The 21,375-nt window shown below is 35.9% G+C and overlaps 1 protein-coding gene across 1 annotated transcript in view; it reads left to right on the forward strand.

The window, feature by feature from the left end:
* Positions 1–2,952: 2,952 nt before the first annotated feature.
* The window catches only part of LOC130221243 (C1q-related factor), a 37,741-nt gene continuing 19,318 nt past the window's right edge, over positions 2,953–21,375 (forward strand). The window contains exon 1 of the mRNA XM_056453631.1: positions 2,953–3,791. Coding sequence (XP_056309606.1) covers positions 3,180–3,791 — 612 coding nt within the window. The 5' untranslated portion in view covers positions 2,953–3,179. The remainder of the gene's footprint in view (positions 3,792–21,375) is intronic.

Consider the following 21,375-nt stretch of genomic DNA (forward strand, 5'->3'; position numbering starts at 1 on the left):
GTTCTCTTTCCAGCTAGTAGCACTCTGGATAGAAATGTCAGCTGTCTAGTATGAGCCACAGAGATGGATTTCTTTTCCACACAGGACCCTTAATTCAATCAAAAGACCAGATCAATAGACACCATGCTCAAAAACGCAACAGGCCAATAACAAACCATTTCTGAGCAAGAGGAGGAGGAGGGAACTTTATTGGCACCCAAGGAAAAAAAGTAAGTGAAATACAATAAGACTCTATATGACAAACTCAAAGTCGAAGGCACATGCAATAAGGAATAGCAAGTGAGTTTGTACTTAAACGATCCTCTTATTATAATGCTATTAAAAATAATTACTACAGCATGACAGTTCAATAACAGCATGTCGATGTGTGCATGTGATTGGGTTTTCACTCCAAAATGAACAAGAAGGGTTTATTTTTTTCAAATATTCTATGTTTGCATTTCTATTAAATGGGTCACTATTACTATTACTACTACTACCAATAATAATAATAATAATAATAATAATAATAATAATAATAATAATAATAATAATAATAATAATAATAATAATAATTGTTATTATTATTATTATTATTATTATTGTTATTATTATTATTATTGTGCATCTTTTCTAAACTTATTAATATTAAATTATATTATATTGAATTATATTCAGCTGGCAGCAAGCTTTCTGCAACTCTCACATGGTCACCCATTGAAGCTAAGCAGGGCTGTGCCTGGTCAGTATCTGGATGGGAGACCACACGGGAAAGCTAGGTTGCTGCAGGAAGGGGTGTTAGTGAGGCCAGCAGGGGCACTCAACCTGTGGTCTGTGTGGGTCCTAACACCCCAATATAGGCCCCAGTGTCGAAAAAAGAGTCGGGGTTTAACCCCGACATCCTGGCCTAATTTTCCCACTAGCCTTCATCCATCATGGCCTCCTAACAATCCCCATATCATAAATCACTCTGTCTCCTCTCCACTAATCAGCTGCAGTGTGGTGTGCGGTCTGGTGCAATATGGCTGCCGTCGCATCATCCAGGTGGATGCCGCACACTGGTGGTGGATGAGGAGATTCCCCCCAATGGGTAAAGTGCTTTGAGTGTCTAGAAAAAGCGCTGTATAAATATAAGGAATTATTAGTATATTGATTGTGCCATGAATATGAATGTGACCGGTTCCTTCTTTAAATGTTCAGCATAAGGATTTGCAGAGCTGCACTAGCTGCTACACCCATCCAGCAAGGGCATAAGGTTTGATCTTATAATTCAACACAATGTTAATGGCAATTTGTGACTTTTCTACATTTTTGCAAACTGGTGGCTAATTCATATGAATTTGAAGCATCTCATTTGGGTTGAACAATCTGCTTATGCTCCAGTAATGGTTATGTTTCGAGCTGAGGTAGACCTTCATAATAACTGTGTCCGGAACATTTGTTTTGTACAAGCAAAATGGGTTTGTGTATTTGTGTGTGTGTGTATATATATATATATATATATATATATATATATATATATATATATATATATATATATATATATATATATATATATATATATATATATATATATATATATATATATATATATATATATATATATATATATATATATATTTGTATGTATATATATATATATATATTTGTATGTATATATATATATATATATATATATATATATGTATATGTATATATATATATATATATATATATATATATATATATATATATATATATATATATATATATATATATATATATATATATATATATATATATATATATATATATATGTATATGTATATATGTATATGTATATATATATATGTATATATTTTTTCCCCAATTTCTGTTTAACCGAAAGAAGATTTACTCAACACATTTCTAAACATAATAGTTTTAATAACTCATCTCTAATAACTGATTCATTTTATCTTTGCCATGATGACAGTAAATAATATTTGACCAGATATTTTTCAAATCACTTCTATACAGCTTAAAGTGACATTTAAAGGCTTAACTAGGTTAATTAGGTTAACTGGGCAAGTTAGAGCAATTAGGCAAGTTATTGTATAACGATGGTTTGTTCTGTAGACTATCGAAGAAAAATATTGGTTAAAGGGGGTAATAATTTTGACCTTAAAATGGGTTTTAAAAAATTAAAAGCTGCTTTTATTCTAGCCTAAATAAAACAAATAAGACTTTCTCCAGAACAAAAAATATTATCAGACATACTGTGAAAATTTCTTTGCCCTGTTAAACATCATTTGGGAAATATTTAAAAAAGAAAAACAATTTCAAATGGGGCTAATAATTTTGACTTCAATTGTATAAACACTATAGAAATAAATTAGTTTTTATTTAGGGGTCTTTTTAATAAAGCTTGCCAGACAGCAAATCAATGTTTACTTTGGACTTTTTTTGTGATGTATTTTATCTGTATCCTACTGTATTGTTTGCACCCATTTAAATGTTCCTGTTTCCTTCACTCCTCTTGGTTACTTTTTTCCCTTCCCCTGGCTGTATCACTGTGACACAGAGAGGGGGAGGAGAGGAGGAGGGGGCTCAGTATAAAACCCTCAGTCTGAGAAAACGCCTCTGCAAACATACCCTGTCTCTCCTCTATATCTGTACTCTCTCTCTTTCTCTTGCGTGCATGCTGTCCTTCACTCCCATGCACACACTTGCTCTCTTCATCCTCTCTTCCTTTTTGCTGCCTCTGCCATCCCTCATTCTCTTCATTACCGAGTGCAACTCTGTGCACCAGACAATGGGATTGACTTTTTGGGAGAGTGTGTGAGCGCGTCTGCATGCATGCGCTTGTGTGTGTGTGAGTGCGTATGTGTGTGAGTGAGTGAGAGTGAGATCGAGCGGATGTGGGATCTGTATGAAAGCTCTTTCCTGCCAGCCCAACGAATCCAGTGAATCAGCTTAGAAAAGCAGGCAAGTGTGGGTGAGCGTGTACATGTGGGTCTCTTTCACCCTCACACGCTCCTCCACAAGCTTGGGCTCCTAGGGCTTGGCGCCTGTCCCTCCTCGGGACCCCCTCACCCCTCTGTCTCTCTTTCTCTCTTTCTGCGGTCTCTTCTTCTCCAGCAGTCACCATTTCGGCTCCCGGCAGACCCACGCTGGCTGCCCAGCCACTCCCGCGCCTCAGCCTGGGCAGGAAGACCCTGGTGGCGGCTGCTGTAGGGGTCATGCTGGTGCTGGTGCTGGTGGTGCTTATCCCCGTGCTGGTCAGCTCCGTGAGCAATGACAACAGCCACTACGAGATGCTGGGCACCTGTCGAATGGTGTGCGATCCATACCAGAACAAGGGCACCACCACGGGCATCGCCAGCACCGGCTCTTCTGTACAGGCCGAGGCCGAGGCTCTGGCCGACCACAGCAACATGCCTCCACCCTCTACGCTCCTCCAGGGGCCACCGGGGAAGCCGGGCCGACCAGGCAAACCCGGACCTCCGGGGCCTCCAGGGGAGCCAGGGCCCCCGGGTCCAATGGGGCCCCCGGGGGACCGGGGGGACAGGGGCCGAAACGGGGTTTTGAGTCTGGGCAATGATGGAGCTATCAGCACAGTTACATACAACACGCATCCACGGGTGGCTTTCTACGCTGGACTCAAAAACCCACACGAGGGCTATGAGATCCTCAAGTTCGACGATGTGGTCACCAACCTCGGCAACAACTATGATGGCACTTCGGGCAAGTTCATCTGCAGCGTGCCGGGCACATACTTCTTTATCTACCACGTTTTGATGAGGGGAGGCGACGGAACCAGCATGTGGGCTGACCTGTGCAAGAACGGACAGGTGTGTTTCAAATTATTTCATTATTTCTACTGAACAAGAGTTGTTTGTGAACTCTACTGAAAGTGTATGTTTGCGTGTGTTTGCGTGTGTGTGTGTATATATATATATATATATATATATATATATATATATATATATATATATATATATATATATATATATATATATATATATATATATATATATATATATATATATATATATATTCTCAGTATGTTCGGTTGTGTACTTTGAGTGTACTTTTTCTAAGTTTTGATTTTTGCAAAGTGCATTTCTTCATCTTGTGTGCTGGCAGTATAGGTTTGAACTGGTATTCGCAAGGCAGATCTAAAATTAATTGAGCTGTTAATAATGACCCCGCAGAGGACAAACAAGACTGTCGTTTCTCTCTCCTCTGCTTTTTTTCTGCGTGAGACTGGTGGGAGACGCTGTAACATCTGCTGTGAGTTCCTCGTCCCCCCAGAGCATGCGGGTGAAGTTCGCACAGCTGCGGCGCCACATACCCGGCGACAAGACACGCGCAGAATGCGCTTAATGCGCGCTGACATTGTGCGTGTCCCCGTTAACAGAGGACAGAGATTCTCACTCCCTCTCTCTCTCTTCTGGAATTTGTACGACACTTGAAAGTCTGCCTATTCAAACTTTTATGAAAGTGTGCAATTCAATTAAAGCGTATAAAGTCCAGTTATTTAGGATGCTATTGGTAATATTTTGAATCTTGGGATCATATTTTATGTTGATGGAAGTATATAGCTTATAAACAGCAATGCAAACGTTACAATGGATGTTATTTTTTAATCATTTCATTGACATGATTACCAATTAAAAAGGCTGTTGCTCGAATCTGTTTACACAATAACATACTCGTTTACAGGATCTGAAGAAATGCTTCACCACAATGGTGGCTATTTTGTCCGTAAATACAGGATCTGTTGTTGTAAGGCTGGTTAATTAGGGGTCGTGAACGAAAATGCTACAGCATGACAAAATTCGCTAGAGCGTGCCAAATCGTCCAACTTCTTGAACATGTAATCACTGCCAAGAAGACAAGATTCAGCCACAATCATACCTTATTATCTCAGCTTGTCTCGGGAAACGACCATTTAATGGCCATTTACTCGCTTTTACTGTCCTTTACTTTGTGTTTGCATGGATGCTTTTTCCTCCGTTCGAAGCTTTAGTTTTTTGCGATTTTTAAATAAAAGGTTATGCGACTGTGCATGAAATATAGTGATATGTCAAAGCGCAGTCGTGAATAGACAGAAGTGGAACGTTCTTGAAAGATCTGAGACGCTTGGGAGTGTTATTAAAGTTTTCTTACCACAGTTGTAATTCTTGATGCAGTATTTATTATCAGACAGTTTTATATTTATTCTGAGCCGTTGGAGTCGTTTGGCACGCGAGACTAACTTTTAGGTGGGAGAAAAGCGCACGTGCAGCGTCATCCACAGAGTTTTGCCGCACGCGCGCAACAGGGGAGCTCGTGACAGATGGAATAGAATTATACAGTAGACTTTAGAGTCTCTTCGGGATCTGGTGAATTAGAACTAACATTTTCATATTCTAAATATTATATATATTTTCTGCCATTTAGGAAAAGTCCATAAGACCGAACTGACTTTCAAAATTAGCTTCTGCAAACAAAAGTACAAAAGTAATGCATTTGAAACACCTTCGGATGTGTAGCTATTACACTTACATGTTGCATATTAGTATCTGAAAGGTACTAGGCTAATATAGTGTCTAGTCTAATGAAGAGCTCATGTTGGTACTCAAATAATACATTTTATAATCCTTTATAGAGAGAAAACTTCTGCGATTTTTTGGATAGATTGTTTAGATCTGTTTCTGTAGCCCAATCACACACAGGCAGCATGCTTCACGCATTCAATCACTCATATAAATGTAAGCGCATTTGGGGTAGGGTATGCAGTGGGTATACTCCATGTGGGCGTATTTTATTAAACCTATACAAATCTTTTAATTAATAAAAGTTTGTCTGACGTTTTTGATGTACAATCTGCGTGTCCACATTCACAATCATTCAAGTGGGCAAATGATGTTTTTCAAATCTTTGTAGGCGCATGGCATGTGTCTGCAGTTAATATAGTGCATAAGCAACTTAAATGTCTCCAATTTGCCTCGGTAACACAGACAAAGCGACCTATAAAGTATATTTGTCAACATTTATTTTTAACCCTTCGCTAGAGTTGCACCTGCAATTGAAAACGGGGTGAGGAGAGCAGCACCTGGTGGGCGAGTGTGTTTTTAGTCTCTCCGTGGCCTGCAGGTCGGCGCGCGCGCAGGTCACAGTGTTACCGCAGCAACCGGAGCTTTCGCGACACCGCCAATATTTCAGTCAGATAAATACAATTACCGAGGGTTATCCGCCTGCCGCCTCTCGTGGAGGAAACGGTTCAACTCCCATAAAGAAATTGTGACATAGGAAAGACCACCAGACGTTTCAAAGATAGCCCAGAGGGTAAGCGGAAGAAATGAAAGATATAATAAAAGGAACTTAAACGGTCACTGTAATATCTGAAACTGAAATATGCTTTTCTTGTCCCTAACATGCCTCTCTCTCTATCCCTCCCTCCCTCCTTCTCTGCTCACGTTTCACTACCCCTCCTTTTTCTATCTCTTTCTAAACCTTATTTAAAGTTAATCATGTTTTTTATTAGATCAAACCAGGCAGCTAGCAGAAACAGAGTCCTTAAGCGCTGCCTGTCTTTTTATACTCCAGTTGCCATATTAATTTAACTCGTCTGGTCCCATGGTGCCATAACAATGTAGGCAGATCTCTTTCTCTTAATTGAGACGAACACTGCTTCTGTTACAAACACGTCTTTGATTTGATTAATCTCATCTTACTCCGAATCCAGTCCTACTAATCAACTACTCGAAAAGTCTATCAAACGCGGGAGACGTATTGCTAAACTTTGCTTGAAAAAAGTTAGTCTGCTAACTTGCAATCTTCCCAAGTGCTGTTTTAAGGTTTCTTTGTTTTGCCCGTGCCCTAACTAGATTGCCTAAGCAAAACCATAAAAGAAGTACACTAATGGCAAAGGCGAAAAACTGCTGGGAGCACAGTACAGCATTTATGGAGTGTGTGGAGGAAGAGCATTGGGGAACGAAGCATATGTTGTCGTAAAGCACCGTCTGTTGAACACAATGGGTCTTGATCTCCAGAGACCCTCCTCACAGACACTTTAGGCAGACATGGGCTATGAGTCTTCCTCCTGAGAGCAAGCTAATCTTTATAAAGTGGTTACCGCCTCACTAATTAAACCGCTATTCCAGATCAGAGAAATTGCAGCAGTGTGTGTGTGGGCAAAGAGGACCGCAGGCGAGCTGCTGTTGGATGTGCTGATTTTGGAGTCTCACATTGTTTAAAGGAAATTTTCACTATTTCACTTTGTTGTAAGCATCTTACATGTGAACGTATGCGAGCGCAGCGTTGTGTTTCTCAGTGGCAGTGATGGAGTGCTAACAGACTTTCAGCTAGTCTGCTGGATCCCTGTGGACTTGCTCTATTCTTCAAGCGGCCACTGACCATACCGCCACACAAACCCACACAGCTGCTGTGCAGGATGTATACAGTACGTGAGTGAATAAGGAAGAACATTTTCGTTTTGCAATCTGTGTGGGAAAACATTAGCACTGCCACACTTTTGTCTGTGTTTAATGGGTTTTATTCACAGGACGCATTTCTTTTCATCCATTTCCACTCCACTCCTTCTGTTTATTCCTTGCCATCTTGACTTTCTTTTCTTAATTTGCCAAATATTTTCTGGAAAAAAAACTCCAGTTTTGCCAGATGGACTTGTACAGATGCCTGTGCGTTCCTTTTTGAAACTCCATCGGCTTTACAAGGAATTCCACTTCAAATGTGATAAAGGAGGGGGGGACTGAAAGGCGGTGAAAAGAAAAAGCGTTTGCCGTGTGCCAGAGAGTCTTTTTAATCGTAATTAAAAACTTTGAACTGCATCCAGGATGCGCTGGCACCTGTCCTCGTGTTCCTTCTGTTGGTATTGTCATTAATCCACCCAAACCCATTCTGACTTCATTATAAGCAAATGCATCCAGGCACTCTTTGTGTTCCTCAAGAGGCTGCTTCGAGATAATCTTGCTGTCTCAGACCGCACTCACAAACACACTTACACATGCGCAGACTGTCTCGAATGGTCATCTGAAAATCACCTGTTTGGGTTTACAGCTGATCATTCACAATGTTTCGCAATGTGTTGCATTGATATATTTACCCTCCCCAAAAATCTAATTCAGTCATCATTTAATCACCCTTGTGCGTCTGTTTGACTATGTCTTTCACAAGAGAAGATATTAATCAACTGTTTTTGTCCATTTTACGAATGTCAGTAGGATCCACAAATGAGACACACTGACTTTAAATACACAGAATGAACAAACATATAAAGATCCCTCATTTGTATTGATTGTTCCATGATAAACCTTTTCACTGCTCCACCAAGAAAAATAATTGGATTGCATTTTCTTAACTCCTAATGTCGCTAGCTAACACAATCAATGCATTTTTTTTCAACACATCACATAATTTCTAAAATATCAACCTCTACCAAATGATTGATATGTCGGTTTATGGTAAAAGTCCCGGAATTAATACATACACTATGAAAAATCTGAAAGGAATATTAAGTGTAAGACCAATTTATTTAAAAACAATCAAAATAAAACATTTTTGAAAACTAATTCATCTTTACTTTTGAAGTATGCCATGAAATATTTCAGATTCTCATTTAACATTTTTTTTACAATAAAACAAAAATAAAGTGTAATAGTGCAATAGGATTATGATTGTATGATTTGTTTTGTAAACCAACAATGCTGTGTGTGTAAACCATTATTTAAAATAGTCAAATATGTTCAACCATTTGGTAGAGCATCAACCTTTCCACAAAAGTTTCTGCACATACTCATAAAAGTGTAAACATGTTCTTTAGATGATTAAAATATTCTTCCTTCTTAAAAACTGTTGATTTAAAGAAAAGGTTATTCTACATTAAGTGATAATTCTATGGCATTTTGCCCCCCAAAATGTTAAATTATTAAAATGTTTTTTACACAAAGAATAAAATGGTCTGGGGAACCAAAAGGGTTTTGGCATCACTGTAAAAACAGTGAATCTTTTGTTGGAATCTTCCTTTTTAAAGTCCTGAAGAAATCAAAACAAACAATATGATTTTGTTAGCTCACATTGCTAGTTTGGTGGTGATTTATCTGTGTCGTAAAAAAAATAGTTTGCCCTTCTGATCTTTAAATGAAATCTGTAAAAGTACTTCCTGTTTGTTTTCAATTTTATTCTCAGATTGCATGATTTTGAGGTAATGGGCATGGCTAATATACTTAACCCCACCGGTTCAACTGTCAGTTTTGACAACAAACAAAAGTGATGAGCAGGAGGAGTCTGTTAGGTTGTAATAACTCCTCTTAAACACCTTTCTCGATCTTTCAGAATGAAATGTGTTGTGCCGGGAGGCGCACCCCTGCCGTAAAATGCACCCCCTCTGAAATGTACATTTATTAACTGAAATTGATAAAACAAATACTTAATAATAAAGTTAGGATACAAACGAGAGTGACTGAGGTGAGTTTTATGAATGGAACCCTTTCCTTGCCGAAAATATATAAATAATAAATTAAATAGATTGACTTTAAATACAATACCGATGAGATTAAGTAAATTGTTTGATGTGTGGTTTTGTTTAAAACAGCAACAACAATTTTATGTGCTCCATGTAGCCTAAATGTCTGTTTAAAACCCACCAAAAAGTCAAATTTTAGGCTACACTACAGTCTATATTATTACTTTACATTTAATTGTAAATCTAGTGCGTTTTAAAATGCCTTTCACTTCTTGTCCTTGCTTTATCCATCAAAAAAATAATAACTTTGCGCTTTAATCAATTATGGCCTCTGATTTTTGTTTTAAATGTACAGTTAAAGTCAGAATTTTTAGCCCCCCTGTTTATTTTTCCCCTAATTTCTGTTTAACGGAGAGAATATGTTTTCACCACATTTCTAAACATAATAGTTTTAATAACTAATTTCTAATAACTGATTTATTTTATCTTTGCCATGATGACGGTAAATAATATTTGACTGGATATTTTTCAAGACAGCTTAGTGACATTTAAAGGCTTAACTAGGTTAATTAGGTTAACTAGGCAGGTTAGGGTAATTAGGCAAGTTATTGTATAAAAATGGTTTGTTCTGTAGACTATCGAAAAATAGTTTTTTAATGAAACTTTAAACATTAAATGAAAAACAATTAATAGAATGATAAAGAGAACCTATGCACTGATATGACTTTTTAATGATAAAATCAATATGGGGTTTAAAGGACAGTTCAGTATCGAGCCAAAGGCCTAGATATTTATATTTGCTCATTTAAAATTCTGTTTCTCTACGTCACAATACGGAAAAAGTAACCATCGCAGCTTCCAGTTTATCTGGACTTTAAGAGTACACAGCAAAATATGAATAATAATAATAATTGAAAAAAAATTAAGAATGCACTGCAACATGAGTACGAGAACACTGACCGCTTACTTGTCCACTTCCCTTGCGTTTTTATTGACTCACTCCACTTTAATGTCTTTGGACATACTGCATGCTTTAGGGCAATTGTGTTAACATGTATAACATTTGCAAATATAATTAATATGACTAAGCGCAATGTGTTCAATATAATAGACGTGTACAGTATGTGTGTGTATGGAGGGGGGGGGGGAGAACACCACCATCTGGAACAGCAAAAAAAAACATGTTTTTAATTACAGAGTTATTAGAGTCAAACAAATTACTCATGTTTAATTACACGCCGTACATAAATGCAAGTGTTGTTCAATGGTTTTTGGGCGAGGAGAGAGACAAGCAACACACTTCCACAGCGAAAACATCCCCCGGATCAATACTGTTTTTGCAGGAAACAAGAGAAAGGAACATACAGTATAGCGTGTGCGATCATTATTTCAGTTAAAGCATTCAAAATCTTTCACTTGTCTTTCTAGTCACCAAACTAACTTGTTATCCTAGAAATAATCTCCTGAAAACAAAAGAAAAAACAAAACTCCAGTATCTTTTAACAAGTCCAATAAGCGGTCCTCTTCAATAACAGCTTGTTAATTTGCATCAGTGTCGGTGGTGTACTTGTGATATAGTCAACACTCTTATCTTGCTCTCCACTCTTCTAATCAGCTGTTGAGGCGCAGGGGCGGCGCCTTTGCCCCTGATGTGATGTCTAATTGGACACTAAATTTGCCACCCAGTGGAGCAGAACATTAAAACCAGTCTAATTGGGTGCTGTAGGGTTATTAGCACTGGATTTGCCTGCGCACCAAAGAAATGCCACACGTGTCAGATGTGTCTGGGTGAGATGGAACAAAAGCTGCGGAGGAATCCATCATTTATTTATAGGCGACGGAACTACACTTTTAAAGCTGCATCCTTTCTGCACCTCAGCCCTATCAGTCAAATATCCAGCCCGGAGAGACTTCAGTGATAGTGTTGGGAGCGCGATTGTTGAATGCATGCACTAAAATAGCTGCGCCTCCTTGTGTGAGTGACTGTGGCCGGGATGGTGACTCAGGAGGGGGACCCTCTTTCTCTTTTAATGAGCACAAGTCAACACTGATACCCAAAGCCCTTCTCCATACACACACACAGTCATGCTCTCTCGGGGAATAACAACTTGCCCCTCGGCAAAGATCCTCTGTAAACATCTAGATGATGCTTTCAAACGACTCGTCTATGCACTCCCTCACTCTGCCCACTTACTCGGTCGAATTAGTCAGCGCCGTATATGTGCGTGTTTAACACCTCGATCACCTCGAAAAATAAACAACGGCTACTGTAAGATAACAGCTCTCCGCCCGCCGCCAAATGATGAATAGGGCAATTCATGAAAAATGTATGCTGCAGCAGAAATCATGCGTTTCTCCCTCACTCCCTCTCCTCATCTTTCTCTCCCTTCGCTCTCCCCCAAGACCAGAATTACTGCACTCTCCTCATTATAGAACTGAGAGGAGGTGAGGATACTCTATCAGCTGATATAATGCTTTATAATGCAGTGAGATGTTTCATTATGCAGTTGCGCTCTTCTTTGCGTAGAGGTCAGGTCACCGTGTCGCTTCAGAGGGCACTTCATCTTTAGAGGGATCCGCCAGCAGTGCTTTATGGGAAATTGGAAATATGGGAATAATTACTGGTTTAAGTGGGAGGCCACTATAGTTAGAGAATGATGTTTTTTTTTTTTAATAAGCCAATTAAAATGTATGTGTTTGTCAGTTATATCATAACTTTTAGTTTATGGCTTGTGTTTAGATGACTGTTTTCTAAAGAAAAGGAGTGCTCTCAATCAATCTTTTTTTGAGTATTCATTTTTTTAATTGGTAGAAATTTAGTTGAGAAGAGCTAAGTACTAAGTTTTCATACATGATGTGTAATAGTACAGTTGAAGTCAGAATTATTAGTCTCCCTTTGAATTTATTTATTTTTTTTTCATAATTTCCAAATGATGTTTAACAGAGTAAGGAAATGTTAACAGTATGCCTGATAATATTTTTCTTCTGGTGAAAGTCTTATTTGTTTTATTTCGGCTAGAATAAAAGCAGTTTGAAATTTAAATACCATTTTAAGGTCAAAATTATTAGCCCCTTTAAGCTATATATATTTTTTGATAGTCTACAGAACAAACCATCGTTATACAATAACTTGCCTAATTACCCTAACCTGCCTAGTTAACCTAACCTAGTTAAGCCTTTAAATGTCACTTTAAGCTGTTTAGACGCGTCTTGAAAAATATTTAGTAAAATATTATGTACTGTCATCATGGCAAAGATAAAATAAATCAGTTATTAGAAATTAACTATTACTATTATGTTTAGAAATGTGTTGAAAAAATCTTCTCTCCGTTAAATAGAAATTGGGGGAAAAAATAAACAGCGGGGCTAATAATTCAGGGGGTTTCATAATTTTGACTTCAACTGTAGGTAAATATTTGCACATATAGTAGACCATTTATAATATGTTAAAATAGTAATATGGGTTAAATAAGTGTCTAATTAAAATAATTTGTACAGTCATTGCAATCTAAAGGATCAAATATGTTGTATTACAAATATGTTGCTTCATTTTTTGCTCCATTTTATTTATTTGAAGACCAGCTTTTTATCGTTAACACCACGTAAACACACCAAACAACCTTTTGGTGTCAATCAATAATTTTTGACAAAAAAAAAAAAATCATTTATTTGCTTATTATTATTATTATTATTTATTTATTTTATTTTTTTATTATTAATTAATTTATTTTTTCTGATTTGGATTCATCAGAATGGCACAAAAAGACATGGACATATCTTGAAAGAAAAAAAGGGTCCTGAGAAAAAAAAAAGTAAACACGTGTGTTGACTGTGGTCAAAAATGATCATACAAATGGAAAATAATTTCAGTAGAAATGTTTGGAGCTCTAGCCAAACAAAATCTCATGGAAAACAAATAATTTGAGATATCATCCTCAAATTTGAAACAAAACGTTTAGATATATAGCTTTAATTTAAGTTTTCACAGTTTAGAGTAAAACAACTGATAGAAATTACGCTTGCTAAATTTGAAAAAAAGCGTTTTTTTTTATATTCTTTATAAAAAAAAAAAACCCAGACAATCCTTCTACAACATTTTTGATTAAACTTTTTTTTTTACCTTAGCAGCAATCTGCAAAGTATTTACTTTAAAGTACTTAAGATTTACTTTTTTAGGACAAATGATTAAAAGGTCATAAATTGATTATAACTAGAAAAACGTAGGTTAGTCCCAATAATTAGGAAGCAAAAAAAAAAATGTAATACTGTAATCTCAATAAAAGGTAAATTGTCTATAGAATTTTTCTATAGAAAAATTATGTTTTAAAAGAGAGAACGTATGGTGTAATTAAAATTTTTAAAATAATTTTTAATTAAATGACACTCTGTAAGTGATCTATATAAATTAAATTTATAGAGTACTACTCTAACTAAAATACTTAATGACAGTTTATCAACACTGCATTGTTTCCTGTTTAAGGCTCCAGTGTCATCCTACCTTCTTTAGCGACATTAGACGTTTGCTATACCCAGGAGTAAAACTAAACATCAAGAACTCTCCTTCATTCCTCATGCTCTAAAATTGTTGCATAGAAAACATATAACTTATAGTGCTTGATGTTTTTTAATTATTGTTTTCACTTTGTTTGTTTATCATGTTATATACAGGTATTTTTATATACAGGTATTTTTTATTAGTGAAATGCTGTTTTGAGTATGTTAGGCGCATTTCAGGGAATTGTGCTGCAATACCCTGTCCTGTCAAATTTTAAATAAACTAAAGTAATCTGTGACACATTTTGGTGCAACAGACACAACAAAAAAATCCTAAACGGAGTCTAAGATCACCAAAGCTTCACAGAGATTGACAATGGATGGGCTTATAATAGGCTACAAAAACATAGTTTAGTCCCAAAAATAGAAAGCACAAAAGATGTAATACTGAAATCTCAAAAACAAACTATTAATTTTCTACAGATCACGTACAGAAACCCATTTAAATAAAAATGAGTTTTTTTCTTTAATCTGTTACACATTTTGGTGCAACTGACACCGCAAAAACAGGTAACCCTTTTATTTGAACCATCCATTTGAGTATTAGTAGAATATCTGCTTAATATCTGTTGATATGCTCTTTCAACAGACATTTAACTGACTATAAGAAACGTTGCCAGTACATACAGTATAAACTAACGCTAACTCTAAACCCAACCCAAGTCTACTAACAATCTAATGAGAATTAGTTGGCATGCACTGTGGATGTAATGTAACCTAAATTCAACAAACGGACCATCAAAATAAAGTGTGACCCCCCAAAAAAAACCCCTAAAAAGAGTCTAAAATCACTAAAACTTAGAGAGACCCATAATAGATGGGCTTATACATGATAGGCTACTTCCTGGCTGTTTTGGCAAAGACTTTTATTACAAAAAATGATGCACAAATGTCTTATCCGAGCAGTTTAAAATTCTCAGAAAATCGTTTTTTTTCCCCCAGAAGTGTTTATGTTTTTGCGGGGGCTAGTTTGTCAACTGTCTCCCTCGACTTCGTCTACTTGAACTGTGCATGAATCAGCCTGCTTAAATTTCTTAGAGATGCATAAGTGTGAGTAACTGATGGAAAGCTGCTCTGGCATTAGCTGATGGCTGCTGGCATCCTCTTTTCTAGCCAGCTGGCCCTCGTCTATCATCATGGCCATCAGCAGACCACATTATTATTTAAACTTCTTCTCGGTAATAACTTAATTAGCAGCACTTCAGAAGTTCCCTCAAAATACTTCTCCCCCACCTTTACGTATCGTTCATTCTCAACAGCCCCAAATAAAACACCTCTGTCCCTTCTCCTCAAACAGTTTTAATCGTCATTTAAACATTATATTTGTGTTATTTAACTATTCCTGGAGTTCGCTGACAAGACAAAGAGCAGCTGGGCAGATTAATCTCTGCGACAGATGGAAATGAAAGTGTGGCACCTTCACTTTGTACTCCACAACTTATCTCCTCCTTAATCAGGTTTGCTTTGCTAATAAACCCAAGTGAAAAAGGAGCACACGGAGGTCTCTAATGTCCTCAGGAATTTCGCACGAGCGGAGAGCATCTGGCTGGCTTTCATCCACAGGGGGGATTTTTTTTTTTATCTGAGCTCCGTATCAAGTGCTTCTCTAAGCCTCAATCAGAAATGCAGCTCACGGTCCACCTTTTAGGTATAATTAGAGACAGGCGCTTGCTTTAATTCAACCACACTACCAATAACCCACTAAGAGCCTGTAATGGGGCTACAGAAGTCAACTGGTGTCAGTCACTACTCAAAAAAAAAAAGATAAAAAGCAAGAAAGATGGAAGGGACGAGGGGACATGGAGACGGCAGGATGTGTCCATCAGGATTAAGGTCACTTTTCATAGATGAAATGTTTGGTATCGTTCAGAGACAGATCAGTCTCCGGCTGGGAGACACTGCTGACATCTGTAAGAATATCCACTGGCTACTACTGCGTTTCAGTCATGGCGCGCTTAATCTCTCCATTGACTGTATTAAGAAACTGAGCCCGGAATTTCAAAGGACGATGTGTTGCCGTGGTTTGTTGCTGAAATATAAGGCTGTACTGTATGTTGGTTTTAAGGTTACTAACATTTTATAGTCAAACTATACAGAAGCATTGCGGTTCAGCTGGATTTAGCTTTATTGCTCAAATAACAATCTGGAGTTTGAGGACTATTAAAATAAAGTTGTATTGATGTGTTTTAGCACATATGTTTGATTTAAGGTTTAAATGTTGAACCGTGGAATCGTTATGTTTACTCACCCTTCACTTGTAACAAACCTGTTTGAGTTTCTTTTTTTTGTTGAGCACAAAAGACGCCATTTAGAGAAATGTTGGGAACCTGTAACCATTGACTTCCATAGTAGTTTGAGGGAGAGTAAATAGTGAAAAAATTTCGATTTAAAAAAAAATACTATATGATTAGCTTTAGGGATAGGTTTGGTATAAGTTGAGTTTCATGGAATGTTTTATATTATAATTTAAGTATATTATGCATAGATTACTATTATTACTACAAAACTATAAATGCATTTGTGAATACTGTAGTTGTAAATAAAAAATAGATATGTATTTAAATAATTGAAATATCTTAATATCACCCAGAATGCAGAATCTTAATTATTTAAATGGGGGAACAAACTCAATGTTACTTTGTCTTATAATTAGGGCCAGACATAATCTGCGGATATTTTTTAGCTATTTCTGCGCAGAATTTTGTTAAAAATCATGTTTATGTAAAAGGATTTTGGGAGTACCATTAAAAATAAATAAATAAATAAATAAAAAAATATATATAAACAATACCTTTTTAACTTTAATGTTTACAATGGAAATCCAATTAGATCCACTTATTTGGTAAGCAAAGCAAGTTTCTAATATATCAACCACAAAACAGAAAATATGACTTTATAAACTATTGTGAATAAATCATATGAACATTTTCATATTAGTAAGTAATATTACTGAAATTAATAAAAAAACGAATAAATATACAGTCACACACATTTAATTTTATTAAATAAATAGACTTGGATAGAATAGGCGTGCACACATTCTGTGTGGGCCTACTTATTATGTAGTATCTACATGTTTAGCATTTAGGTCAGTGATTAGTCACATACATCGTACAGATTTCAGAGAGAGAGGTCACGGTTTGAAAGTCACAAATCTCCTCCTTGATGAAGTTTATAAACACATGACATGTATGTGCTCTGAGCACACACCGACTGTTTTCCAAACAGGGACAAACAGATGTGTGTCAGAGCAGGGCCGGCGGTTTCTGTCTGTTTGAAATGCTAAATGCAGGCTGTTTGTCCCCCTAACCCAGCCCTACAGCCCAGCGATGTCTTTGGACTTACATTCTTTGACTTTGCCCAAGTTTACCGCCTCCCTCCCTCATCTGTTTCCCACAGACCTGTTTTCCAGCTATTTCACTCCATGTTGGAGGGATATTCTGGGTTAAATATTTTGTGTGTACTGTATATGATAGTATATGTGTTGTTATGCTGATTACCACAAAATCATTTACTCAGTCTGATAAATAATTATTGATATATATATAAATATATATATATATATATATATATATATATATATATATATATATATATATATATATATATATATATATATATATATATATATATATTTTTTTTTTATTTTTTTTTTTATTAAATGTTTAAAATGGCAGTAAATAAGATAATAAATATTTATTATATAATAAAGATTTTCTTAGTATTGTTGATTCAAAGTACAAAAATTAAATACTTGGTTAAAGGGATAGTTCACCCAAAAATGAATATTCTGCCATCATTTACTCATCTTTGATCAGTTTGACTATTTTTCTGTTGAATACAAAACAAGATATTTTGAATAAAGCTGAAAAACCTGTAAACATTGACTTACTGTATATAGTAGGAAAAACACATAATGTGGAAGTTAATGGTTACAGGTTTCCAACATTCTTCAAAACATTTTCTTTTGTGCTCAATAGAACATAAAACCCAAATTGGTTTTGTACGAGTAAGGAGTGAGCGTATGATGACAGAATTTTCAGTTTTGGGTGAACAATGGCTATAAATCAAGATACTGTACATTTACTTTTCTTCAGGGAAAGTGTTATATTTAAAATCTGCCATGAGGTATAAATAATTAATCTTTCTATTTTTCCCTAGAAAAAAAAGACATTATATCTGATGTCATTTTGCTTTTCAAGTAAGCATTTTTACCTTTTGTTTTACCAAAAAATAAACAGCACCCATAGTAAGAGACCAGAATATTCCTTTAAATCTCAATGTTTATTGCATCGACTGTCTTTGTTAATTATTTAGTTTAGGCTAACACAGATTCTCTGAGGGCATCATAAAGTGAGGATTTACTTTGGTCCTCTAAGAGGCAATTGATATATCCTTCATTCTATTTGATTTCTGTTTACACAGAGTTTGATATGCCTTGTGGTGTCTCCTCATTGCTTTGAATATCATTTGAATTCATGATGACTTTACCAGTGAAATGAGTTTTACAGTAATGTCAATCAGAACAGTTATTGTCAGTTTAAAAAAAGCTTTGATTTTGAACTCAGTTCAGTTGCATTTTAATTACCCTGAAATGATATCCAAACACAGCCAACAACGGAAGTCCAACCTCCCAGAGGAGACCAATAAGAAGAAAGAAAGAAAAAAAATTAAAACATGTTTCATGGAAATCCTCTCCAACAAATCCCACACGCTCCCAGGGCACTAAGAGCTCACCCTTTAATAAGGCTGCTGTGCAGGCTGTGTGTGCTAAAGGCGGATTATTTGATATTAATATGCACCGGACGATCGTCACCATGGATTCAGAATAGCAGACTCTGTTTGCACATCGATATTAGACTCACCAGATTTAATCAAGTAGGTAAACAATGAATAGAAAAAAGATAGAGAATAAAAAAGGCAGAGAGAGAGCAACACAGAGTCATCTGGGTTGAGTGATGGGCAAGTCCTCTTCCGTTTGACCGACAGAGGCTTTATACAACAACAAGACACCATAGAAGCTCCACAGCTGCTTTATTGCACTGAATGTGCTATCCAAAGCAAGCTTTACCTCTGAACACACACTTAATAACCTCATTTTCACAGCAGTGCAATAAAAGCAGCAATGTGGGTTCACTAAGAATCTAAAACCTGTTCATTTTTTTGTTTTGTTATTGTATTTAGTTAAATATCAGGCTTTTTTCCCCCATGATAATACCCAGTAAACAATGTAAGATTTTAGGGGATCTCAGATGAAAAATGACCAATCTGACACAACTGTGGTGACTCTTTTGTTCTCAGCTTACACTGTAAACAAATGTTTGGTTTCTTAATGTAAGATGTTTTCAATAAAATATCCAAAAGCCTTTCGAAGAATGTTGAAATACAGAGAAATAAGCAATTTTAACAAGTGACACAGACCATGTACTGTATCACCACCTAATGACATCACATATATTCGATTTCCAGTTTGGTTTTTTAGAAACCATGAAAACACCAAAGACCCTTTAATATGTTGTGTGTTTATTAGACTGCACAAAGCAGCATTATAACTTCAAATTGAATGACCTTTAAACTTTAAACTAACTTTAAAATGTATTTATGCAATGCACTCGGCCCATTGGTGTATTTTGCTGATGCACAATGTGCTTGATGAGGTATTTTCCCCGCCCCTTCTTAACTGTGATTGGACGACTTGATAAAAAGTGATAGCAAAAAGCAGTGCTTTTACACAACACTAACCTTTGGCAATCAGAATAAAAAGGCAATTACATAAGTGAAATATACCTGTATGGTCAGCACACATTGTTATACTGCTGCCATTCTGAAATATGGTTCCCTTTATGTATAGAACAATGCTAAATTTAGATCATAATGCTTTGATGGACACACAGGATAAAGAACCTTTCAAGTGCTGGAAAGTTTTCATGAATATTAACCAACTTTCATGGAAACATCAATGCCAATAGAGACTCTTTATTTTAAAATCTTTCACTGCCAATGGCAGACTGTTCCTTAATTTATGACGTTTTCTCGCCACTGACTGATTTTTCTGGCAATCTACATTTTTGCTGTTATGTGGTAGAGGGTGCTATAAAACACTGCATTATTATTATTATACAGAAGGAAAAGAGGCAGTTCTTACAAACATACTGTACCATGTATTCATCAAACATTCAGAAGCATATAAATCTATTAAATAGATTCAAATTAATTGTCAAAGACAAAATTGAGGCACAACATATGACTGTTTACTGTGACTCTATACGATTTTTGATCAAGTAAAAAAAAAACAAAAAAAGAAGCTTGAATTTAACGTTTTTTTTTTTTTTTTTTTTAAGCAAAGACTTTATTCAAATACTGGATTTGTACAAAAAATGTAATTCAAGAGAAAACTTTGTGAGATTGATTAAATATTAAGTTTTTATATGGATTAAAAACGATTACGATTAAGGGTTTAGGATACTCAATTTAAAGGTGATAGGTCACAAAAAGAAATGAAAATCCTGTCATCATTTACTCATACAGTATGTTTACTTGTATGTTTACTCATGTTTGCTAATATGCCAACGTATAATCATTAGCAGTTTTTTAGACTGTAATCACTGACTTCCATAATATTCACTTTATCTTCAATAGCTATGTTTCCATATAAAGACGTGAATTAAATTTATGTGCAAAACAGTAATATTGGATAAAAGACATGCGAATAAAGCAGCGTTTCCATCCGATGAGTGAAAGTGAACAAAATCGTCATCTAATCATCAGTCTAATCGTCAAAGTGAACAAGCGCATCTTGGTGTTTCTATCAACCGTTTTTATACGCATATCCAAAATGTGCAGCTAGTGAACGTCAATGATTACAGATTTTCAAAATAACTGATTTAATAATAAATTCTCATTTTTAAATTGTCATTTTTGAGTGAACTGTCTATTTAAAGGCTGACACAATATTATCTGAAAATATTTCTATTCCATATGACTTTTAAAGCACAGAGGCAATTTAAAGCAACAGCATTATAACAACTTTATTACCCAAAACACAACATGTAGTAAACACAAACTCAGAATACAAGCCTGTCTATTTCTTCATTCTGATTTAAACCTTTTAATTAAACTCTGTAGGTCAAAGCAAAATGTCACTCTTTTTACACTATTAATTATGGAATGTTGTTTGATGAATCTGCAAATTCCAACTATTCACCTTTATTTAAGATGAATTAAAAAAAAGTCATTTAAGAAAAATGTCATGCTGAATATTCATGCACATCTTCTCACTCTCATCTTCTAATTACACTTGATATACAGACTGGAAGAACAGCATATACTACAGTATACCATAAACAAGGCAATTCACAGCTTTAGGGTGGCAGACGAAACTAAAAGAATTATGTAATGTTAAGAAGATG

The sequence above is a fragment of the Danio aesculapii genome, chromosome 3 (assembly GCF_903798145.1).
Source record: "Danio aesculapii chromosome 3, fDanAes4.1, whole genome shotgun sequence".
In the NCBI taxonomy this organism is placed as follows: domain Eukaryota; kingdom Metazoa; phylum Chordata; class Actinopteri; order Cypriniformes; family Danionidae; genus Danio; species Danio aesculapii.